The 20,000-nt window shown below is 47.3% G+C and overlaps 1 protein-coding gene across 5 annotated transcripts in view; it reads right to left on the bottom strand.

The window, feature by feature from the left end:
• Positions 1 to 20,000, bottom strand: part of tenm3 (teneurin transmembrane protein 3) — a gene marked incomplete at both ends in the record, with an annotated part of 201,492 nt that overhangs the window by 104,625 nt on the left and 76,867 nt on the right. For all 5 annotated transcript variants that reach the window (XM_080837071.1, XM_080837072.1, XM_080837070.1 and 2 more), the window contains one exon: positions 383 to 611. In XM_080837071.1, coding sequence (XP_080693197.1) covers positions 383 to 611 — 229 coding nt within the window. The remainder of the gene's footprint in view (positions 1 to 382; positions 612 to 20,000) is intronic.

The raw sequence follows: 20,000 nt of genomic DNA, 5'->3' as shown, positions 1-20,000 counted from the left end.
TAAGGCCGTAAGGATAGAAAATGGTCAGGCCTGTTTTCACATGGCCCACTGCCACAGCACATATTATAACCCAGAGGAGATGCTATCTGACACAGAACTCAGTACAACACCTGTAGTACACTTGGGTCACTCTAGTCGCTCTAGACAGCAGTAGATTAGTGTAACCTTATTGAATAGACCGGTGAAGACTGTGGTTGCTCTTTGTGGTGGTCGTAGTGAAATGACATACTAACAGAGAGATGATAATGGTGCTGATATGGTGCCCAACAATCAAGCTGATCTGCAGAAGCAGTATTCAAAAGAGTAGTTATAGCATTGCTAATACAGTAGTCTACAAATCCACCTGCTGGCATAGGCAGTCAATAGAGCGCTTCTAACTCACCTGCTCTCCAGCGGCACATTGCTGCCCAGGACCCAGCTGTCCTGCAGCGGCACGGATTCAGGCGTGGTTTGCAGCTCGGCGGGCAGTGCGGCCGGCGGTGCCGGGCTCACGTTTCTACGGTTACTCAGGGAGTTGTGGTTGAGCGCAGTCACGGACGGCTGCTGCTTGTGCGGGGGCGGGGCCGGTGGCAGCGTGGACTGGCCCTGATGGTGATGACTGGACAGTTGCTCTGGGGGAGAGAGGCAGACAGACAGCTGGGTTAGCCAACAGAAGGGAAGGGATGAGCGGTGTGTGTATGTGTGTGTGGGCATGTGTGGGTATTGTGGGAGCCCTGGGTAATTAATTGTTGGTGGTTAAAACAAAGCTGTCAGGAGGAGAGCAAGCATTGTTACAGTGTAACAACATCTGGGGGGCATTACAGAAGATCAGCAGTGGTTTTACGTACTCACTCACTGCTCATACAGCAGCTCCTGTAGCGCTGCTCGGGCACACACACACACAACATCAATCACATACAAACAAGCGCACCCACACACACACACTAACATCACACACTCACACACTAACATCACACACTTCATTACAGCTGAGTATGTCCTTATTTCATAGCAGAAGATGAGGTTGAATTTTTAATGAGCTTGACACCCTGAAGAGTTTTCAAGACATACAGTTCACCAAAACGCACATCTTTGGTGGAGCTCTTGGACATCAGGTTTCTTTCCTGTGCACATTCATTCCAACTATTCTCTTTCTCTATCTTCCCTCTCTCTCTCTCTCTCTCTCTCCCTCTTTCTCGCCTCTCCCACTCAGACAGACTAAAAAAGGGAGACACACACTTCCCCCGTCCTAAGTGGCAGTGACGGAATGACATGTAGCGCTCGGCTTTATCTGCTCCTTATTGTGGCCCGTTGCCAAAAGCCGCATAAGGAGAAACTCCTCTCTATGGCTTCCTCTCTGTAGATGCAGACGCCATACACACTCTGTATGTGTGTGTGTGTGTGGTGTGTGTGTATGTGTGTGTCCTTGTTTGAACCCTGATGAGTTACCTGCATTAACATGGCACAGATTTTGCTTATGTTTTCACATTAATGAGGAATGTGAGATTGCACGTTCCCTTGTAGTCGTGGCTTATTGATAGTGGAGGGTAGGGGTTAGGGGATAATAACACAAAAGAAATTCCCGGCTAAAAGCACTGTTGTATATGAATAATCTGCCAAACAATCTTTCCCTGAAGAGACTGTTCCACCCAGTGTGCTGAGCAGAGGGCTTTTATTTATATGCTGCAGCATGACTCTAATTGTATGTTCTGCCAGCACTAAACGGAATATGCAGGGAATGCATCCCAGAAGAATAAGGAGAGGAAAAAACACACAAATATTACCCTGCCATAGCTTCACTCAAATACTTTAGCGTGTTTTTCACTAGTAGGGTTTCAGGCTGTTTCGCCTTCTTCTGTATGCTGCATTTGTTTGCTAGCATTCATTAAACTACTATCTTCTCTGCCACCCCACCACCTTCTTTCTCCTCCCTCACTTTCTCCTCCCTTCTCTTCTTCCGCTGTCAAACTTTGCTGAACTCAGGGGAGTCACAAGGCCAGACGGGTGGCAGTGATGGTGTCTGACATTGGCCTGTGCCAGTTCCGAGCTGAGCCACCCTATGCCAATGTTTGCCAATAAGGACTGGATTCAGCACCAGACACTGCATGCAATCTCTCTCTCTCTCGTTTTCTCTCTGCTTTCATCCCTTATTCCTCTCTCTTTTACGCCTTTTCACACACACACACACATGCACGCATACACACACACACACAAACACACACACACACACACACACACCCAGACATACAGACACAGAAACCCAGTGACATTTGGAGCCCTTAGCAGCTCCTTTCTCCTCAGGCTGTCTGTGCCTTAGAGCATTATGGCATATTGTCAACTGCCTAAAGGTGGGGAATTGAGGGCATAGTACAAGGGAGAGAGAGAGAGAGAGAGAGAGAGAGAGAGAGAGAGAGAGAGAGAGAGAGAGAGAGAGAGAGAGAGAGAGAGAGGCATGGCCTATTTTCCTTGTGGGCCACCTCTCCTAACCTCCATGTGTGTCTCTGTGACGCGTGTGCTCATTGGACCCCAGGCCTAAGGTCTGAGTTAGGAGGCACGAAGACACCCAAACACCTCGAAACATATCCCACATCCCCGACGCTTCCTCACAAGCCCACAGAACACGTGCCAGTCTAGGGCTGATAGCATGGAGACACATCAAACCTAACAGAGGTAGAGCATAATTTACCCCTCCTCTCTCTCTCCCTCTCTCTCATACACAAACCCACCCACACACACACATACGCACACACACACTGCTTTGGTTTTACTGTTCTTCACAGACACTCACAGGTTGTCAGAAATAGTTCACCAGCGAGTGAAAAGCATCTGGGCATGACGAAAGGTAACGGGGGAGGTGCATTAAAATTCTCTGTTTTCCACTGAACATTTCCTTTCTTACTGTTGTCAATGCTCCCGTAGTATCTCCACCACTGTGCCTCGCTTGAATCCCATTATAATCGTCCTGCGCCTGGCTCTGTTGACTCTCAAACCTCCCTTCCCTCTTCATCCCACCCTATTTTCATTAAAGAAAACATTTCATTTTCAGGAGGTAAACAATGCAATGGCTAAATCCCCTAAAGGTGTATAGTTTCCAAAAAAAAAAACATAAATAAAAAAAAAACCTGAAGCATTAAGCACAGTGCATACTTTGAGCCTTTAAAAACAGATCATATTCCAGCCGTGGCATACTCAGTATCCATTCTAAGATATCTATTACTATTACAGAGATGAGAGCTTATGATGCGACCAAGCGTGGAAAGATAGAAGGCACAGAGAAAGAGAGAGAGAGAGAGAGAGAGAGAGAGACAGAGAGACAGAGAGAGATAGAGAGAGAGACAGACAGAGAGAGAGAGAGACAGAGACAGAGTACAGATCGGAGAGGACGAGTCCCCTGAAGCCGCTGAGGTGGAATTACCACCACGGGCCCACAAGTGTTTAAATTTCCCTTTCTGCCACAACAGGCCTCCCTCCAAACACACTCACTCTGTTACTATTTGCTTCGCTTGATGTCCTTACTCTTTCATTCTTCTCTCTCTCTCTCTCTCTCTCTCTCTTCCATTCCTGTAGAAATTGCTACAGATTGACTGTAATTACAGCACCATTATAGGTCATAAACCTGATGGTTGACACAGTGACAACAAGCTAATGCTGAGGATTTGCATTATTTAGACCCTTTTTCCTCTTGCCTGTGTTCTCCCACCTCTGAGCTCACCTGCCTTTTTTTTCAGCCAAGTCAGCGCTTCCTCTGATTGCCTTATCTATATTTGATGTTGAAAAAACTGCAAACCGCTACAAGATCTGACACGGATCAGCACGATGCACACTGCCTGCATCCACATAAATGTACACGTGGGACAGCATATGGATACATGCGTAAAGGCAACCTCAAACAAACACTGAAACACACACACACACACACACACACAAAGACACAGACATACACACAAACACAAACACACACACACACACACACACACAAACACACACACACACACACACACACACACACACAAACATCTTGCTGAGGGGTGTTAATGGCTGTGCACATTGCTTGTTCTCAGTGGCAGCTTCCTCATTCATCTTCATTTCTGCGCCATATGTTTATGACACAAGTGGCATTCCACGGCTGGGATGGACATTCGTCACACTACAGGCGCCGGTGGTGCAATCCTCAAACCCGCACCCCCCGAGGGTCCAGTATATGAGGCCCCTTAGCACAGGCTATAAGGGAAGCGCTAAGCCCTCTCTAAATCCATCCACCCACCCCACCCCTGACCCCTATACCATGACTATGGCCATATATTAGGGGTGGGGGAAAAAAATCGATTATTCGATTTTAATCGATTCTCTCTAAAACGATTCTGTCTCGATTCAGAAAAGTTCATAATCGATTTTGTAATTTAAAAAAAAAAAAAAAAAATTTTTTTTTTTTTTTTTTTTTTACACATCCATTTTATGTTGAAATGCAAGCTGCATCGATTATTGGATTGTTCATAGAAAGTCAAAATTGTGACAAGGAAAAGCTTTTTCTCTCATAAAAAATAGAGAAGGTAATTCATCTGTTGATTTTCTTTAATTATCAAACACAAAGTAGGAAGTGTAGCAAAGACTCTAAGTAGCAAACTCAAATGTTTTAAAAGTCGAAATGGATTGATAATCGTTTTATCGGTTTAAAATTGATAATCGTTTTTTTTAACACATCCATTTCATGTTGAAATGCAATTATCGATTGATTATCGAATATCAATTCGAAACCGATAAAACGATTATCGATGCATTTTGACTATTGAATCATTTGAGTTTGCAACTCAGAGTCTAAATTGAAGAAAATCAACAGATGAATTACCTTCGCTATTTGCTTTATTAGAGTAAAAGCTTTTAATGGTCACAATTTTGACTTTCTATGAGCAATGCAATAGTCGATGCAGCTTGCATTTCAACATAAAATGGATGTGTAAAAAAAAAAAAAAAAAAAAAAAAAAAAAAAAAAATTTTAAATTACAAAATCGATTTTAAATCGATAATCGATAATCGATTTTAAATCGAATCGTTGACCTCTGAATCGATTTCGAATCGAATCGTGAGGTGCCAAGAGATTCCCACCCCTACCATATATCTCCATCCTCCAGACTGCTGGGTCGTGACATACAGTCTGGCTTTCTAGGGGGTGGAGGATGGGAGTGCTGGAGGGGTGGTGTAAGACGACTTGGCCCCTGGGCCTCAGGTTGTGGGCTAAGGGTGATGGGGGAATTACGGCGCTGGCCCTGGGAGTCCGAGTGGCGAGGGGGGTGGGTGTGTGTGTGGTGGGGGGTAGAGGCTGGAGATGGATGAGGCAGATGCTGTTTTTTTTTATGGAGCGCCGCTTTTGAAACATGATAGTGACGGATGGGCCCTGGTGGCATAACTCAGCGGGTCACACTGTCAAATACTCACACACACACAATCACCCTCACACACACACACACACACACACACACACACACACACACACACACACACACACTCACTCACTCACTCACTCACACACATACTTGCCGCCAACAAGTTTTATGGGGCCTCTTTTTTTTTTACGATTAGCATTTCATGGCAGAACTGAAATTACAACCGACGGCTGTTATCTTCTGATGGTTCAAGAGTGATAGCTATCAAGGAAGAAGGGGGGCAAAAGAGAGAGGGAGGATGAAGGAGGAGTAGGGTTTATGAGGTCTAGGAAACTGCACTGCTTATCTCCTGGCAGGGGTGGGGATCTCGCTGCTAAGCCTGCAGCTCGTGTTTCCCGGCTGCTCGACTGCTGTGTGCGGGGCCCCTAAACGGCAGGCAGCGAGCGGAAACAGCTCCGATGTGCCGCCACCGCTGCTGTTTCAGGAGCGTCCATCTGACCTGTCACACAGAGCTGGAGGTGCCCTTCACCTTCACCAACTAAGTCAACGGACAAGTCAAAGACTTTCAGAAGACATTTTTATTATTTCCTCGAAAAAAGGAAGCGAGCGAGAGAAGATTACGTTTTGTGTATGAGTGTGTGTGTGTGTATGGTGAGTGGAGGTGAGGAAGGTGGGGGTGAATCTTCATTTTGTCGACCTTTGTTCCCGAGTGACCAGTGAAAGTACACAGTTTTAGCGCAACAAGAGGAGCGGGTCAATGGAGAGTGTCCATCAATGTCCATCAATGTCACTCCCACAATGGCCCTGGATAAAGGAGCCTTGTGTGAGGGGTGAATGGCCGGTGCGCGCTGCGCTGATGGGCTTCCTTTGAGACTCGGCTGAAGAGCAACGACTGACTCGACTGATGGACTTCCCACCTCGTCTCAGATAGAGCAGAGTAGAGAATAGAGACGCGTCCCCTAAGGGAAGCGATGGTGGACGAGTGCTCGTTAAAGGCAGAGACAAGCCCCCGTTTGGAGCCCGGCCCATTCATACGTTACATTCATGTACGTGTCAGGGCCGTTCGGCAGAACATTCGGGAAAGAAGGGGAAATTGGCCACCCTTATCTGTTCCCCCAGTGGAGCCGGCCACTCATTAAACTTCATTGGTCTTTCTTTAAAAAAGAAAAAAAACACAGACAGGAGACCTTTGGTCCCCCCCTCTCATTTCCGTAATGAAAGGACAGCATGGAGAAGGCAGATGATCACTGAATGCATGTGACACTGGGCTAAGAAATGGGAGTGCATCAGCAGCCTCTTCATTGGGGCTTGGGGTTTTGATGGTGCAGGGTGGCACGCCAGGGTAGCGGAGGCTGCTGGGAAGAGGCTGCGCAGCACAGGAAGCGAACAGTGACCAGAGATGGGATCTGGGGCCACAGGGGAGGACGTAATGATGGGGGAATGATAGTGGCTCTCTCATATGGAAGACATCTGGGCTCAGTGTCACTTCAGCAAAGGCCAGCTTGTTTACGTTTACTCCCTCCTCCACAACGACTCACACATGTGTCCTACTTTATGACACATGTGCTCAGATTAGGATCTTACCTCAAACACTCTCTCACACACACACACACACACACACACACACACACACACACACACACACACACACACACACACACACACACACACACACACATGCACACACACACACACACATACACACAGACAAACACGTGTGCAATCAAGATGGCATGAAACTGTAAAATGGAACTAGAGAAACAAGATCAAAAGAGATAACTTTCCCTCACTGTGCAGTTAAACTAATTTGAGAGCCTGGGCTGGAGTGTTTCTTTAGGGGAGCTGGATGCGGTTAAGATTACTGGAGAGAAAATGACGTTGAAGTTTGAAGAATGAGATGCATATGGAGCCATTTGCCAAAACATTCTTCCTACTCACTCTTCCCAAGCGAGATCTGATGGGAGTTGCACTCTCGCCCAAATGAAGAAATCAGACGAGAGTTCAGTGCACAAGTCAATTTCTAAAGGCCTACGCTCAACATTATGATAAGTGGAATTACTCTGGCGCCTTACCGGGGAGGCTCACAAAATGTCAGCCTGCTCGTCAATAATGTGTCAAGATGCTAAATTGACATTTCAAGAAAGCGTGTGTGCAGTAGCCATCACGGAGCCTTCATTCTACCTTGACAGAAATTGCCAGAGAGGTTATTTGTCAACAATGCGGCTGTTTGTCATATCTCACCTTGAGAAATAATTTATTTCTTTATTTACTAAAGCGGGAGCGTCTGGATTAGCAGGGGCAAAGATGGAAGATGCGTCGGCCAGATTAGTGGGGCGATTCGTGAACTGACATCTCAAAACCCATCTTAAAGACAAGAACATACACAAAAAAATGCTCCTAGGAAGGATGATGCATGTTTCCCGACACCAGGGGAAGCTCCCGCAGATGCAGCAGTAGCGGCAGCAGCACGTCAGCTTCCTCTCGTCTGTCCACATATGTCAACACGCCAATGTCAAAACAACATGATGTCATCTATACTGTGGGGTGCTTTTTTGGGGGAGAGAACCAGTGAGAGATGGTCCTACGGGGCTCCTTCTCCTCTAATGATAATGACGGAGCTTTGGGCCTTATTGACTTTTCAGGGGGCTTTCCTGGGATGAGTGCTCGGCTAATTATTAAATGACACTTGAGCACCCCGGGTGGGAGGTTTCAAAGGGACCGGTCTTTGAAACATCTTTTGAGGAGGCCGGGGACGGCAGGAAGTGGCTGACTGCTGAGAAAGTACACACACTTCACTAGTTACAAACAAAAGGACAGCTTCAAACTTAACCGTGGCCCTAAATTAACTCTCTGTGTGTTTACCCATAAAAAGTGTGTGGTGTGGTGTGGTGTGTGGTATGGGCAAGAGAGCGATGACTGGCGCTGGAAGGATTGTGGGAAACCATAAACAAGGACCAGATGGGCTGGAAGACCTTTCATATGACACCCCCCCCCCCCTTTTCCCAACAGCCCCCTGTTAGGGTCTGCCCTGGGTCATACATGAAACACTTCCACCCTGTCACCAAAATCCCAGCATGCAACACTGTGCCTTTGTTGTCACTTCAGGACACTGAATGTAGGCTTACATGGTGCAGGTGGTGATGAGAGGATAGTGGATAGACAGAGAGAGGGAGAGAGAGAGAGAGAGAGAGAGAGAGATGGAGATGGAGAAAGACAGAGAGAGAAAAAAAGAGAGAAAGAGAAAAGAGAGGTATGGGAAATGGACAAAAAAAGGAGGAAGAGGAGGAGGAGGACCGGAGGAGGGCAGCGCGATGGAAAGTGGAGTGAAGACGGCTGCTCCTCTCGACACAAGCGGGAACATGTTCTGGGGCCCGTGAGGCGTGAAGCTCATTTCCCCGCTCCGCTCCTCCTGAAAGGGAGGGCTGACCCGAGCGCCTGTCGCCGAGAGACGCCTCCTCTTTGTGCCGGCGAGTGGGCAGGATACGGTGTCCTGTGATCGCCGACCCGCGCGGGATTGGAAATGCCTCTTTTGTGACGCAGAGGGGCACAGAGAAGGGAGCGCAACGTGGGCCCGACAGGTGTGAGGGGGTACAGAGAGAGAGAAGGAGGAAAGGAGGGGAGGGAAGGGTTGAAGAGAGGCAAGGAGAGACTGAAGAGAGTTCCATTTAAAGAAGAAAAAACTGGTGTGTCAAGGTCCTTTCCCTGCTACCATTTTGTAATCTCGCTGCTTCCTCATCCACCCCACACCCCCATCCCAACATTTCCTGGGAAGAGCTTTGGGGCTTTGTCCTCCTGCAGCCAATTTCAGATGGTTCCCCAAATCAAAGACAGCCATTAGCAGAGTGTAATGAGCAGCAGATATACAGAGAGAGAGAGGGAAACTTGTCAAAGTTAACCCCGTTCTGTGTCACTGCTGAGAAAGCCAAGGAGATCACACTACTTCAAAGCAAAATTGGGTAATTTCTTTCCCATTTAAAAAATTACTGTGAACATATTGGTTTCCCCAGACTCAAAAACAATGTCACTGCTGCCCCGATACAGCACAGACAGGCTAACACTCTTTCATTTCAGGGTTCTTTGATGGCTGGCGTCCTAAGCAGATCAAAATAAGGTTGAAGCTGCATTGGAGTTAAACTTGTTTACAACGAGGTGCCCTTGGTTAGCATTTAGCTTGGTTAGCATTTAGCTTGTGTGACTCGGCAGGTAAGAGTTGGGAAAAAATTACCACAGCTGAATTCATCACAACCCACTCCTCTGAGACCTGTGCTGTTCAAAGACATGACCAGTGTGCTATTTATACAAGATAAATATCAGCAGGTTATGACATTTATCAGCTGGCCTGTCTATGATTTTCCAGGGGACAGAGTGCTTTTTAAATATTGACAAACTCAAGGGCGAATCATTACCGTAGATCAATGGCACCTCTAGCAAGCATGGCAGAGCCATGGAGGGAAAAAAGACAGTGAGAGTGAGAGAGAGAGTGAGAGAGAGAGAGAGAGAGAGAGAGAGAGAGAGAGAGAGAGAGAGAGAGAGAGAGAGAGAGAGAGAGAGAGAGATAAAAAAAATCACCCATGGTGAAAATCAGGAAGGGGAGCGAGAGGGTAAAAGAACACACGAAAGAAAAAAAAATCCAATTACGGCATGTGAGAGAGCCTTCTACTTCTACACCTTCGTAGAAATGAGGGGTGCACAAAAAGCCCATTTACAGGGGGGGGGGGGGGGGGGGGGGGCAGTGCAGGGTGGCTGGGCAGCATTCATCCTGACTGCACAGCAAGACTCATAATTCTGTTTAATTCAGAGTAATTGCACTGGGATCCAAAGGAGAATGAATGCTTCATATTCCCATTTCTTCCTGATGATTCCCAGGATAGTTTTCCTTGGAGGTGAATTAAATTTGAAGCTTAATGCAGAGGAACCCCTGAGCTCAGGGGAAATGAGCGACACTGTTCCCACTGAAGAGAAACAGCCTGACCACTGTTAGTAAATGTGTAATAACACATTTATAACAACAACAATAGAAAATGTCATCTTTGCATTGAGGTGACCCAATCCAAAAGCAGAGGGGGGCAAACACAGTGTCTTTCTTTGTCTGCAGAGCCCTCTGCTATAAACACTGAGCAAACAAACACACCATGGGCACTCTATACTAAGTAATCTAATTCAGCACAGCTTTGTCAATGAAGGAGAGTACATCCAAAAAGGACACAGAAAGTTAACACTGAGGCATACGGCTAATTTTAAGGGAGCACCAATTACATTTTATACCAAATCATCGGAATGCTCTTTTTTTCAATTCGTTCTGATGTTGTGTGAATGGGGAGACACACACTCCCAGGGATAAACAGAAAGGAATGGCTTTGGCTGGCGAACGGATCACTCAGCAGCTAATGGCCTGGCTAATCTTGAAGCACGCTTTGTGTTGAGCAAGTCAGTTGCCATGTTCAACACTGCCAGGGAGCGAGCGAGTAATCACAGTTTAAGCGATGACGGACTGTTTTCTGCCTTGATGCATTTTTAATGGCCACCGGATTGGGGTCTGTTCTTCTGTTGCGAGTCCGAAAAATGCTAAGACAAGCACATACAAACACATACTCACTCACATACGTTGACTGTTATTCCACACACTCACCTACGTTTAGTACTTCTATACTTCTCACCCTCCCCAGGGACGTAAACTGAGGTCATGTAAACAACGAAACCTGATGACACATAATTAAGGCACTGGACTGCTCGTAATCATTAGATGCAACAATGAGGAGAAGGAGAGGGGGTCGGAGAGAACAAGCGTGAGAGAGAGAAATAAGTAAGAGGCACTGGAGCATCTGAACAAAAATAAACTTTAGAAAGACAGCAAAAAAAAATTAAGATTTTCCAGCTGCAGACCTGGGACTTCCAGCTTCAGCCTCTAACATATGTCTAAATTATGCATGCGTCATTGAGTTACGCCACAACCTCGGGAAGTGGTGTCATGATTGCCAGGGGATACAGGAGACCTGATGCATTAAGGCATGACCGCTGTGTCTCAGTGACGCTTTCCATGACCGACAGCCACAGCAGAGCACTGTATATCCCTGAGAAAACCTCTGGCCCGTCGCAGGCCACGTCGACCTCAATGGCCCCTTCCTAATCGATATGTTCCTGCTGTATGCTTTTATCATGCGGTGTGTCACAATCACCTTATTACCTCCTATGCCCTTTTTTCAAAGGGCACGGAAGCGGACACCCCTGCCTTTCCCTAACACTTAGTTACACCGTTTCTATGCTAGCATCTTTTTTTTACCACTTACATACACGTAGGCTAAACATTCTCAACAGGAAAGTTGAAAGGAGAACAATCTAGACAGATTGGACAGGAGAGAAACAGAGTGGAAGAGAGAGAGAGAGAGAGAGAGGAGAGAGAGAAAGACAGAGCATGGATGAGAGGGATATGAAACGGAAAAAAAGACATATGGTCAGGGAAGACAGACAGGCCAGGCTTAAGCAGGCACGTCGGCGAGGCGTGGGGAGCAGAGCGAGCGCAGAGGTTGCTCTCGTGTGTTTGGGCTTGGCTCGGCTCCGCTAAATGTTATTGGAATTCCTGTGCTGTAAAATTGCTACTTTCATGCCCAGTGCATCTGACAATAGCAATAGTCAGTCAGCGCCGGAGCGCCCGTCAGTCCAGGCCCGTTCAGCCAGCCTGCCCCCAGTCCAGGCCCGTTCAGCCAGCCTGCCCCCAGTCCAGGCCCGTTCAGCCAGCCAGCCAAGCAGGCCCACGGCTGCCCCTTCCCACCCCCCACCCCAAATCCACTCTTCAGGCTCCAGGACTTCAAAGGGGATAACTGTCAATGAGATCCATGTCAAAGAGGCCAACTAAGACAAATAAAGTGAGGATAATGGCCTTGAATGGACGGGAGCCCTAGCTGGACCTGGCCTACTAATTTTCTCTGACCATCCCTCTATATCTCTCTGGCTTGCTTGAGGATAGCAGTTTTTGCTTTTTAGCAATTTAACCTTTAGATTGGAAAAACGTATGATCAATAATAAGTATAGCGAGAGTGGTTGTGTAGTCTGATTTTTATTTTATTTTTTTTCCGTCTAGAGCTGTAGGGATGTAGGGAAGAGCGTGTCTGAGGGAAGATGCCAGAGCTTCAGGGGCTGCTGGTGGCTCCTGTCAGAGGAGAGCCTGATATCGTGACTGCCAGCGGCTCCAGACTGGCTCCAGCCCCCGCCAGGGCCATTAGAGCGGGCTGAAGGCAGGGCATCAGCCTGTGTTTACCCTGGGTCTCCTGTGACAGGCACAGGAAGGGAGGCACACCTGCCATGCGCTGGGACTAACTGGGGTACAGGATTTTTGTTTTGTTTCTTCGTGGGTATTCCAAACCAGACTTGTTTTGGTTTTGTCTTGCTGAAAGGACTGACATTCCATTCAGGTGCCTTACAATACTGTGGTTCAAGATGTGTATGCACACACACACACACACACACACACACACACACACACACACACACACACACTTACACACTCACTCACTCAGACACATGTCGGTTAATGAGCTCTGAGCTCTCTGACTCCACTCAGCACTAACTCTTGGCCTGTTGGCGTTAAGTGCTTTCTGATTGGGGATCGATGGAGACGTGCATGTAAGGAAATGGCTTAATTAATGCAGAGCACTTGAAATGTCTTTGTGTGGGTTGCCTTTTTGATGTGGGGTGGTGAGTGCGTATGTGCTGGTTATTAAAGGTTGGGTGGTTGGGGGGGAGGGGAGGGGAGGGGAGGGGAGGGGGGGTGCTTTAATGGCTTAGGTTTGGCCTGCACTTTCCGCGGCAACTCAAGACATCAGATAAGGGAACTGACAGAGGAGGAGGAAGAATGAGAGAGAGAGAGAGACAGATAGAGAGAGAGCTTTTTGATATTAAAAATGTGGTTGTGATGATGGGCAAAACGTTCTTAGAGTATGAAGTTGAATCCTGGCTGCTTTTCTTTCTTATGGTGAGGATGTGAAGCTTGTGACCAAAAAGCTGAATTTTAGTGTTGGTTTAAATGATGCATTTTTGTGAAATTGTGAGTAACTGGTTGTGTAAAAGAGCATTAAACCTTTCTCTTTTTGTCCCCCACACCCCTCTCTGTGACCATATTGCTGTTTATGACACGCTTATGAGTTCATGTGGAGAGCTAATGCAAGGCTGCTGAAGGCTTTAGCTGAACAAGACGCTGGTTACGTCCCTGAAGCACTCCAGCTTGCAAAGCCTTTGACAACTGGTAGGTGAAAGTTAAGCTTTTAGCAGCGAAACGGATAAGTGAATAAGTGGATATCTTTGACAGTGAGGCTGGTCGTGCTCTGTGGGCTGACCATCAAATGTGTTTGGCTGTTTATAATGCAGTGAAGATCAAAGGTATGTAGAGATGGTAAATTGATAGAAGACCTTCATCACAGTTCATACACTAGAGGACAAGGAAGAGCAGGGTGTGGGGAAGAAATGGATGGAGCCTTTGAAACCTTTGAAATACATTTAATTGTATTAGGCTGGTTCTTGCCTGAATTAGTTCAGCTTTGTCAACCCAAACACGTGTGTGTCTTTGTGTGTTTGTGTATGTGTGTCTGAGGGAGATATGTCTATATCAAACATTGTGACTGTGTTCCATGCTTGTTAATTAGCTTTGCCCTTAAGCTTTAATTTATGTTTGGGTAGACATCTTGCACAAAAGGGAGACAAACATGACAAGACAGCCTGTGCATCTGTGTGTGTGTGTGTGTGTGTGTATGTCAGTGAGAGACATGAACGACGGACAGAACAAACAGAGGGGAAATGAAAAGGCTGTAATCCATTCGCTTATACTGTGTTGCTCACCTAATGAATGAATGCATACAGTGTGTCCGAGCCATCTGCCCAACAAAAACCCTGTGCGGACCTCCCTTTCATAGCCAGCCCGGCCAAACAAAGGGCTCCCTTTGGGCTAACCACTCACACCATGCTGCATCAAAGCAAATAAAAACAAGCTTTGTAATAATCTCATCACTATAGTATCACTTAGCACAACACATTACACAGTTACAATTTGTTTTGAAGGAATGGGTTTGGCATAGAAGACTGAGCAGTAACTGAACATGATGGATGAACTGTGACATGTGGCTGTGCTTGTTTTCACACAGAGCAGGCCTGTGCTTGAGCAGCGAGCAGATGCAAGCCTCCTCTAACTGATCAAACTTGGATAACAAACATGAGACAAGGAGGGAAGAATGGGGGAATGAAGGGGAAGGGAAAGAGAGAGAGAGAGAGAGAGAGAGAGGGAGAGAGAGAGAGGAACCTTACCATTACATGCAGAACCTTGTGCCGGCTGTGCTACTGGTAAGTACAGGGTGGCTGTGAATTCCTCCTCAGAGTCCGAGTCATGCACAGTCTCCGTGGTGACATTACTTAGCAGCGGACTCTGGTTGTCATGGAGATTGGGTGATGGTGGTTGAGAATGTGAATGCTCAGTGACTGATGGACTTGATAGAGAGGATGGCATGGGAGAACCTAAAGGAAAAAAATGACCATAAACAAAAAAGAAACCACTGAACCGAAAATAGAATGAAAAGAGAATGATAGCAAAACAATATCAAAGCAATTCAAAATATATATCATGGGAATGAAGAAAAAAAAGAAAAAGCAAATCCAAACAGGCATTTTTACAGTTGTCATTGTTACTTCTTTAGTTCGACAAAACTTCATGCTTTTGGCCCTTGCATGTATGAGGTGACGGCCCCTGATTAAGCGTTGCAGCTCATCTAAGCCTTAATCCAGCCCAGCGCCCCGGTGGTCCTGGTTTAAGTCCCATTTTATGACTGGGGAGTCCGCTGTCTGTTTGAGAAGGCAGGCAATAATGTGAAGCCCCAGTGAGCAGGTCTGACTCACACACTGATCAGAGCTGAGAAGCCCTCAGAACTCCATTTCCCATCATGCCCCCTGCTGTCTCAGTATTGATTGGTTCAGGTCAACCCACAGCGTGCTGGGCTAGCAATCAACAAAGCACACCCACGGACCTATCTCTCTCTTAAACACACACACACACACACACACACACACACACACACACACACACACACACACACACGTACTTGTACACAAGGGATTCATAACTTGAGGAAGACAGACCAAACATCAGAGGTAATAACCGCCAAGGCAAAGCACACATAAGCTGACCTGACATGAGCCCACACTCCAGTGTACAGCCAAGTGAAAAGGATTAGGTGATCATCAGCCTGGTAAAATAAATCTCAGGCACAGTTTGCCATGTTGCTGCTACACAGAGGAGCGTCTGAGCACCTTTGGCTGGCCTTCACCGGCTGGCTGCCTAGGATAGCCAGTGCCTCTGATTTTATAGCACTTTCCGGAACAACGGGGAAGGATGAAATTGCAATCAGGGATACTTCCCTCTTTCGGCAGGGGGAAATGGCTCCGCATCGCACTGAGATGTATCACAAGTGCACTCAAGCAGATGGCGTGACAACAATGCTGTTTCAAGGTATCCTCCATTTTTTACGCTTTCCCTCTGTCTGCCGCTCTCTGCCACCCATCGCTCAGGTTGACTCTCAGTTTATCTGAATGAAACCACACTCTTTGATTTGCTGGAACATTCCCTCTTCCTCTCCTCCCCTCTAGCTATCTATCCCCCCCTCTCCTGTTCTGTTAATATGACAGCATGTGACATCTTGGTGGCCATCTAAAGCCTCTCCATCGACACAGCCATACATTCAGCATTCTTCATGGAGACTGACATGGCCATTAAGAGCATAATGCACTTCAGTGCCAGGGATGCATGCAGCTAAGGAGACTGTGACTATCACAGCCAGCCACCCATGCGCCGACAGTTGATTTGGTCACACCTACAGTAGCAGGCTCCACACATGCTATCTCACCCTGTCTCTCACACACACACACATGCTTTGTCTCTCTCTCCCACACACATACACATACACACACACACAAACTCAAACATACACAGACACAATCACATGCACACAAATACACACATACACTCACAGATGAACACATTCTGAGCAGCCCCGCTCCCCTCCCCACATAGCCCATAATTGCTTCTTCCTGTTTACATGCCGCTGCATTGTGAGAGAGCAAACTAGGAGCAGAGGGGAGAAGAGGGAAGTGGGAGAGAACGGAGAACGGAGCGAAAAAAAGAGAAAGGAATGAATTCCTTTTAATTAATGCAGACTTTATTTATATATTTCTGACAGCGAGAGGTGTTCTGCCACAGCGGAGGAGAGCAACACAATTAGGGGAGAGTCTACAGGGAATGGAGCTGCAGCTCCACTGCCCCACACAACCAGCAAATTAGGCTTCTATTAACCCTCCACTGGGCCTCTGGGAACACTATGTGTGTGTGTGTGTGTGGGTGTGTGTGTGTGAGTGTGTGTGTGTGGGTGGGTGTGTGTGGGGCTGTGTATGTATGTGTTTGCATTTTTGTGTGTCTGTGCAAGCGTCTGTGTTTCTGTGTGCACGTGAATGTGTGTGTGTGTGTGTGTGTGTGTGTGTGTGTGTGTGTGTGTGTGTGTGTGTGTATATGTGTGCAAGCATCTGTGGTTCTGTGTGCACGTGAATGTGTGTGTGTGTGTGCATGTGTGTGTGTGTGTGTGTGTGTGTGTATGTGAGAGCTCATTTGACTAGTGTCTCCAGCTGCCCTGTAAACCTCAGAGTCATGGCAGAGCCTGAGGTGAAAAAGGCTCCGACAAATGAAAGAGAGCCGTTCGTGTAGAGATGAGTGTCCTGCCCCTTCAGGAGCCAGATGCTGTCTTCTCTTTAGAGAGGAGTCTGAGCATGTGGAGGAAGTCCCTCCTTCCCTCCCTCGCTTCCTCACTCTATCCCTCACTCCATCCCTCCCTACGCTACAGAGTAAGGACTTTATCAATATGCCATGTCGCCCGTGGTCATAGTCTCTGGACGCTATCTAGCAAATGCTACTCTCTTAATTAAGCCAGTGAGACAGACATACCCGACACCCCTGTAGACATGTCTATGTGTGTGTGCGTTCCTCCCTATAAACGCAGACATGCACGCACACATACCTTTAATACGAAGGAAAAAGCACACACATTGCACACTAAAACCTCTGACACTGGTTCATTTGAGGCAATCTGTACCCCACCTAAAGCTGGAACTACTCTTATATTGCATAGATGCATTGTGGGTAAGTCTTATCTCCTGTAGATTTGTCAGAGCCAATCAGCAGGCAGTGGACCACCAGAGAGCAGCAACAGAAGACAGAGGCATTTAATGAACGTGTTTATGTGTGTGAGAGTGTGGGAAGAGAATATAAATCCTCCAACTCAGAGAGGTTGATCTAAATGCATTCACCATCGGTGCTTTGACAACCCTTAAAAAAAACTGCAATTTCCTTTTCACTGTCTCACTCTCTTCAGCTCAATTTCTCCTCCTTTTGTCTCCCTCCTGTATTTTTAGGTTGTTCTGCCTGCAGTTTGTTCTGTCCATGCTCATCTCAACTCTCCATCTCTGCCTGCTGGCTAAGTGGCGCTCACATGCACATCAGGCTTGGTGAAAAGGGAAAGAACACTCATCTTACCGGCTACCAGAGGAAACGGTGACCAGATCGGCTCAACCTTTGCCCTGAGACTGTCAATTAGGCACACCTAACAACATTCAAACATCTCTCTGAGGCAGCACACTCTAACGACACAGGCGTGTCTGAGATGACACATGGGAAATGGAGTTTTCTTTTGCCCAAAGCCAGGCATGAAGAGAAACAGGGAGGGAGAGAAGAGGGGGAAGCCAAAGATGAAAGAAAAGAGTTCGGAGGAGAGCCAGATGCAGAAGGGGAGTGGCAGCCAACTCACACAATAGGGTGAGTGCAGACACACACACACACACACACACACACACACACACACACACACACACACACACACGGTCAGTCAGGCACAGGCACCACCGCCATAATCCTCATTATTATCACCTTCATCAACATGATCTCTTACACCAATGTGAATGTGGTTTCATACCAACATACTGTATGTCAACACACCGCACAAGTCTGGCCCATTCAGTTCCTCTGCTCCTGCCTAACTGGACTAGCCATTGTAGCTGCTGTTATCTTTGAAGTGTATGTGGAAATACAGAGTTGTAGACAGGTCTACTACCCCTACCAACCCCACTCTCTCTCTCACACACACACACACACACACACACACACACACACACACACACACACACACACACACACACACACACACACAAACACAGCCTTTACGTTCTTTGTTGCAGGAGTTAATCATGGGAGACGTCTGAGGCGCCCGTGGTGTGTTTCCAGCGGTAGACGGCTCGGTGTTTTTGTCAGCCATTGATTTTCCTTTTGTCTGACTCCTCACGCGGCGCCTCTCTCCCCCCTCTCGCCCCCCATCAGCCCCCTGTCTCTTGCTCCAGCCCAATCAACCTCTCTCCCCACCTCCTCCGCTCTCGGACCGCTTACCGGGAGGCTACACCTTGTGGAGACAAACAGGGCTGAGCCAGGAGAAGGGCAGAGGTTCAGCCATGTTCAGGAAGAGCGGCGTGATGTTTTTTTTTTTTTCTCCGCAGTTTCTATTACTGGTGTGCTGGTGAATGTGCCGGAGCATGGCTTTGAGATCTCTGAATGCTGAAGAAATGAGGTTTGAGCTCTCACACTACTGTTTATGAACAGTGCAGCTGGGAGACACAAAGAGAACCCTTTTCCATCATTCCCTTTTTATGGTCTATCTCTTACTTTTACTTCATCCCTCTCTCTCCCTCGAATCACTTTCCCTAACGCATCTCTCTCTCTTTCTCTCCCTCTGGCAACATCTATCACTTTCTCTTTCTCTCTCTAGTTTGTTCCCTTCTTCAATCCTCAGCGGTCCCCAGGCATAAACAAGCCTGAAGGACACGCTCCATATCTCCCCCTCAAACGAGAACAACGTGCAAATAAATCAAAGACACTCTATCTCTCCACAGATCATCAGGCCTTAACAGAACACAAGGCACATTTAGCCCTGCTTGTCTATGACACTCTGTAAAAGGCAAACGGACAGAGGGAAGGACAGCAAGAGCCAAAGAGAGAGAGAGAGAAAGAGTGTGAGAGGGGAACAGTTACATATAGAGAAGAGAGTGTGGAAAGAGAGAAAGGGAGAGAGAGAAGAAGAAGGACCAGATAAGGGTCCTAATGATAATGTCGCCTTGTGGTCTTTGCTGGGCCGAACAGGCCTGTGTGAGATAAGGCCTGAGAGGCAGGCATCCACACACAGAGAACATCTTGAGTCCAAACGGCTCTGTGAGAGGCGCCGGGAGCAGAGGGGCTGCTTTGCGCCGGATCAGACAGTACGCACCCGGCCCCCCTTTCATCTGCCGCCTTCAGAAGAGACAGATAGAAAGGGACAGAGCAAGAAGAAGAGAAGAAGGGAGGGAGGAAGAGAGAGATGCTGATAGGACGGGACACAGGGTCAAGCATTCGAGAAAACTCGTCTTTTTTCCCCCCTCTCTTCTCTCATTTCTTTTGACTGCCAGGCAAAGATAACAAGTGTCATCTCATTGCCGTAGCAACAGGCACGTTTGCCCACACAAGGGGACATTAAAAAAATACACACTTACACACACAGACATGCATGCAGCAAAACAGATACACACACATACATACAC

The sequence above is a fragment of the Sprattus sprattus genome, assembly GCF_963457725.1.
Source record: "Sprattus sprattus genome assembly, chromosome: 4".
NCBI lineage: Eukaryota > Metazoa > Chordata > Actinopteri > Clupeiformes > Clupeidae > Sprattus > Sprattus sprattus.
Note: the sequence above shows the minus strand (reverse complement) of the source record. Positions and strands in the feature narration are given on the sequence as shown.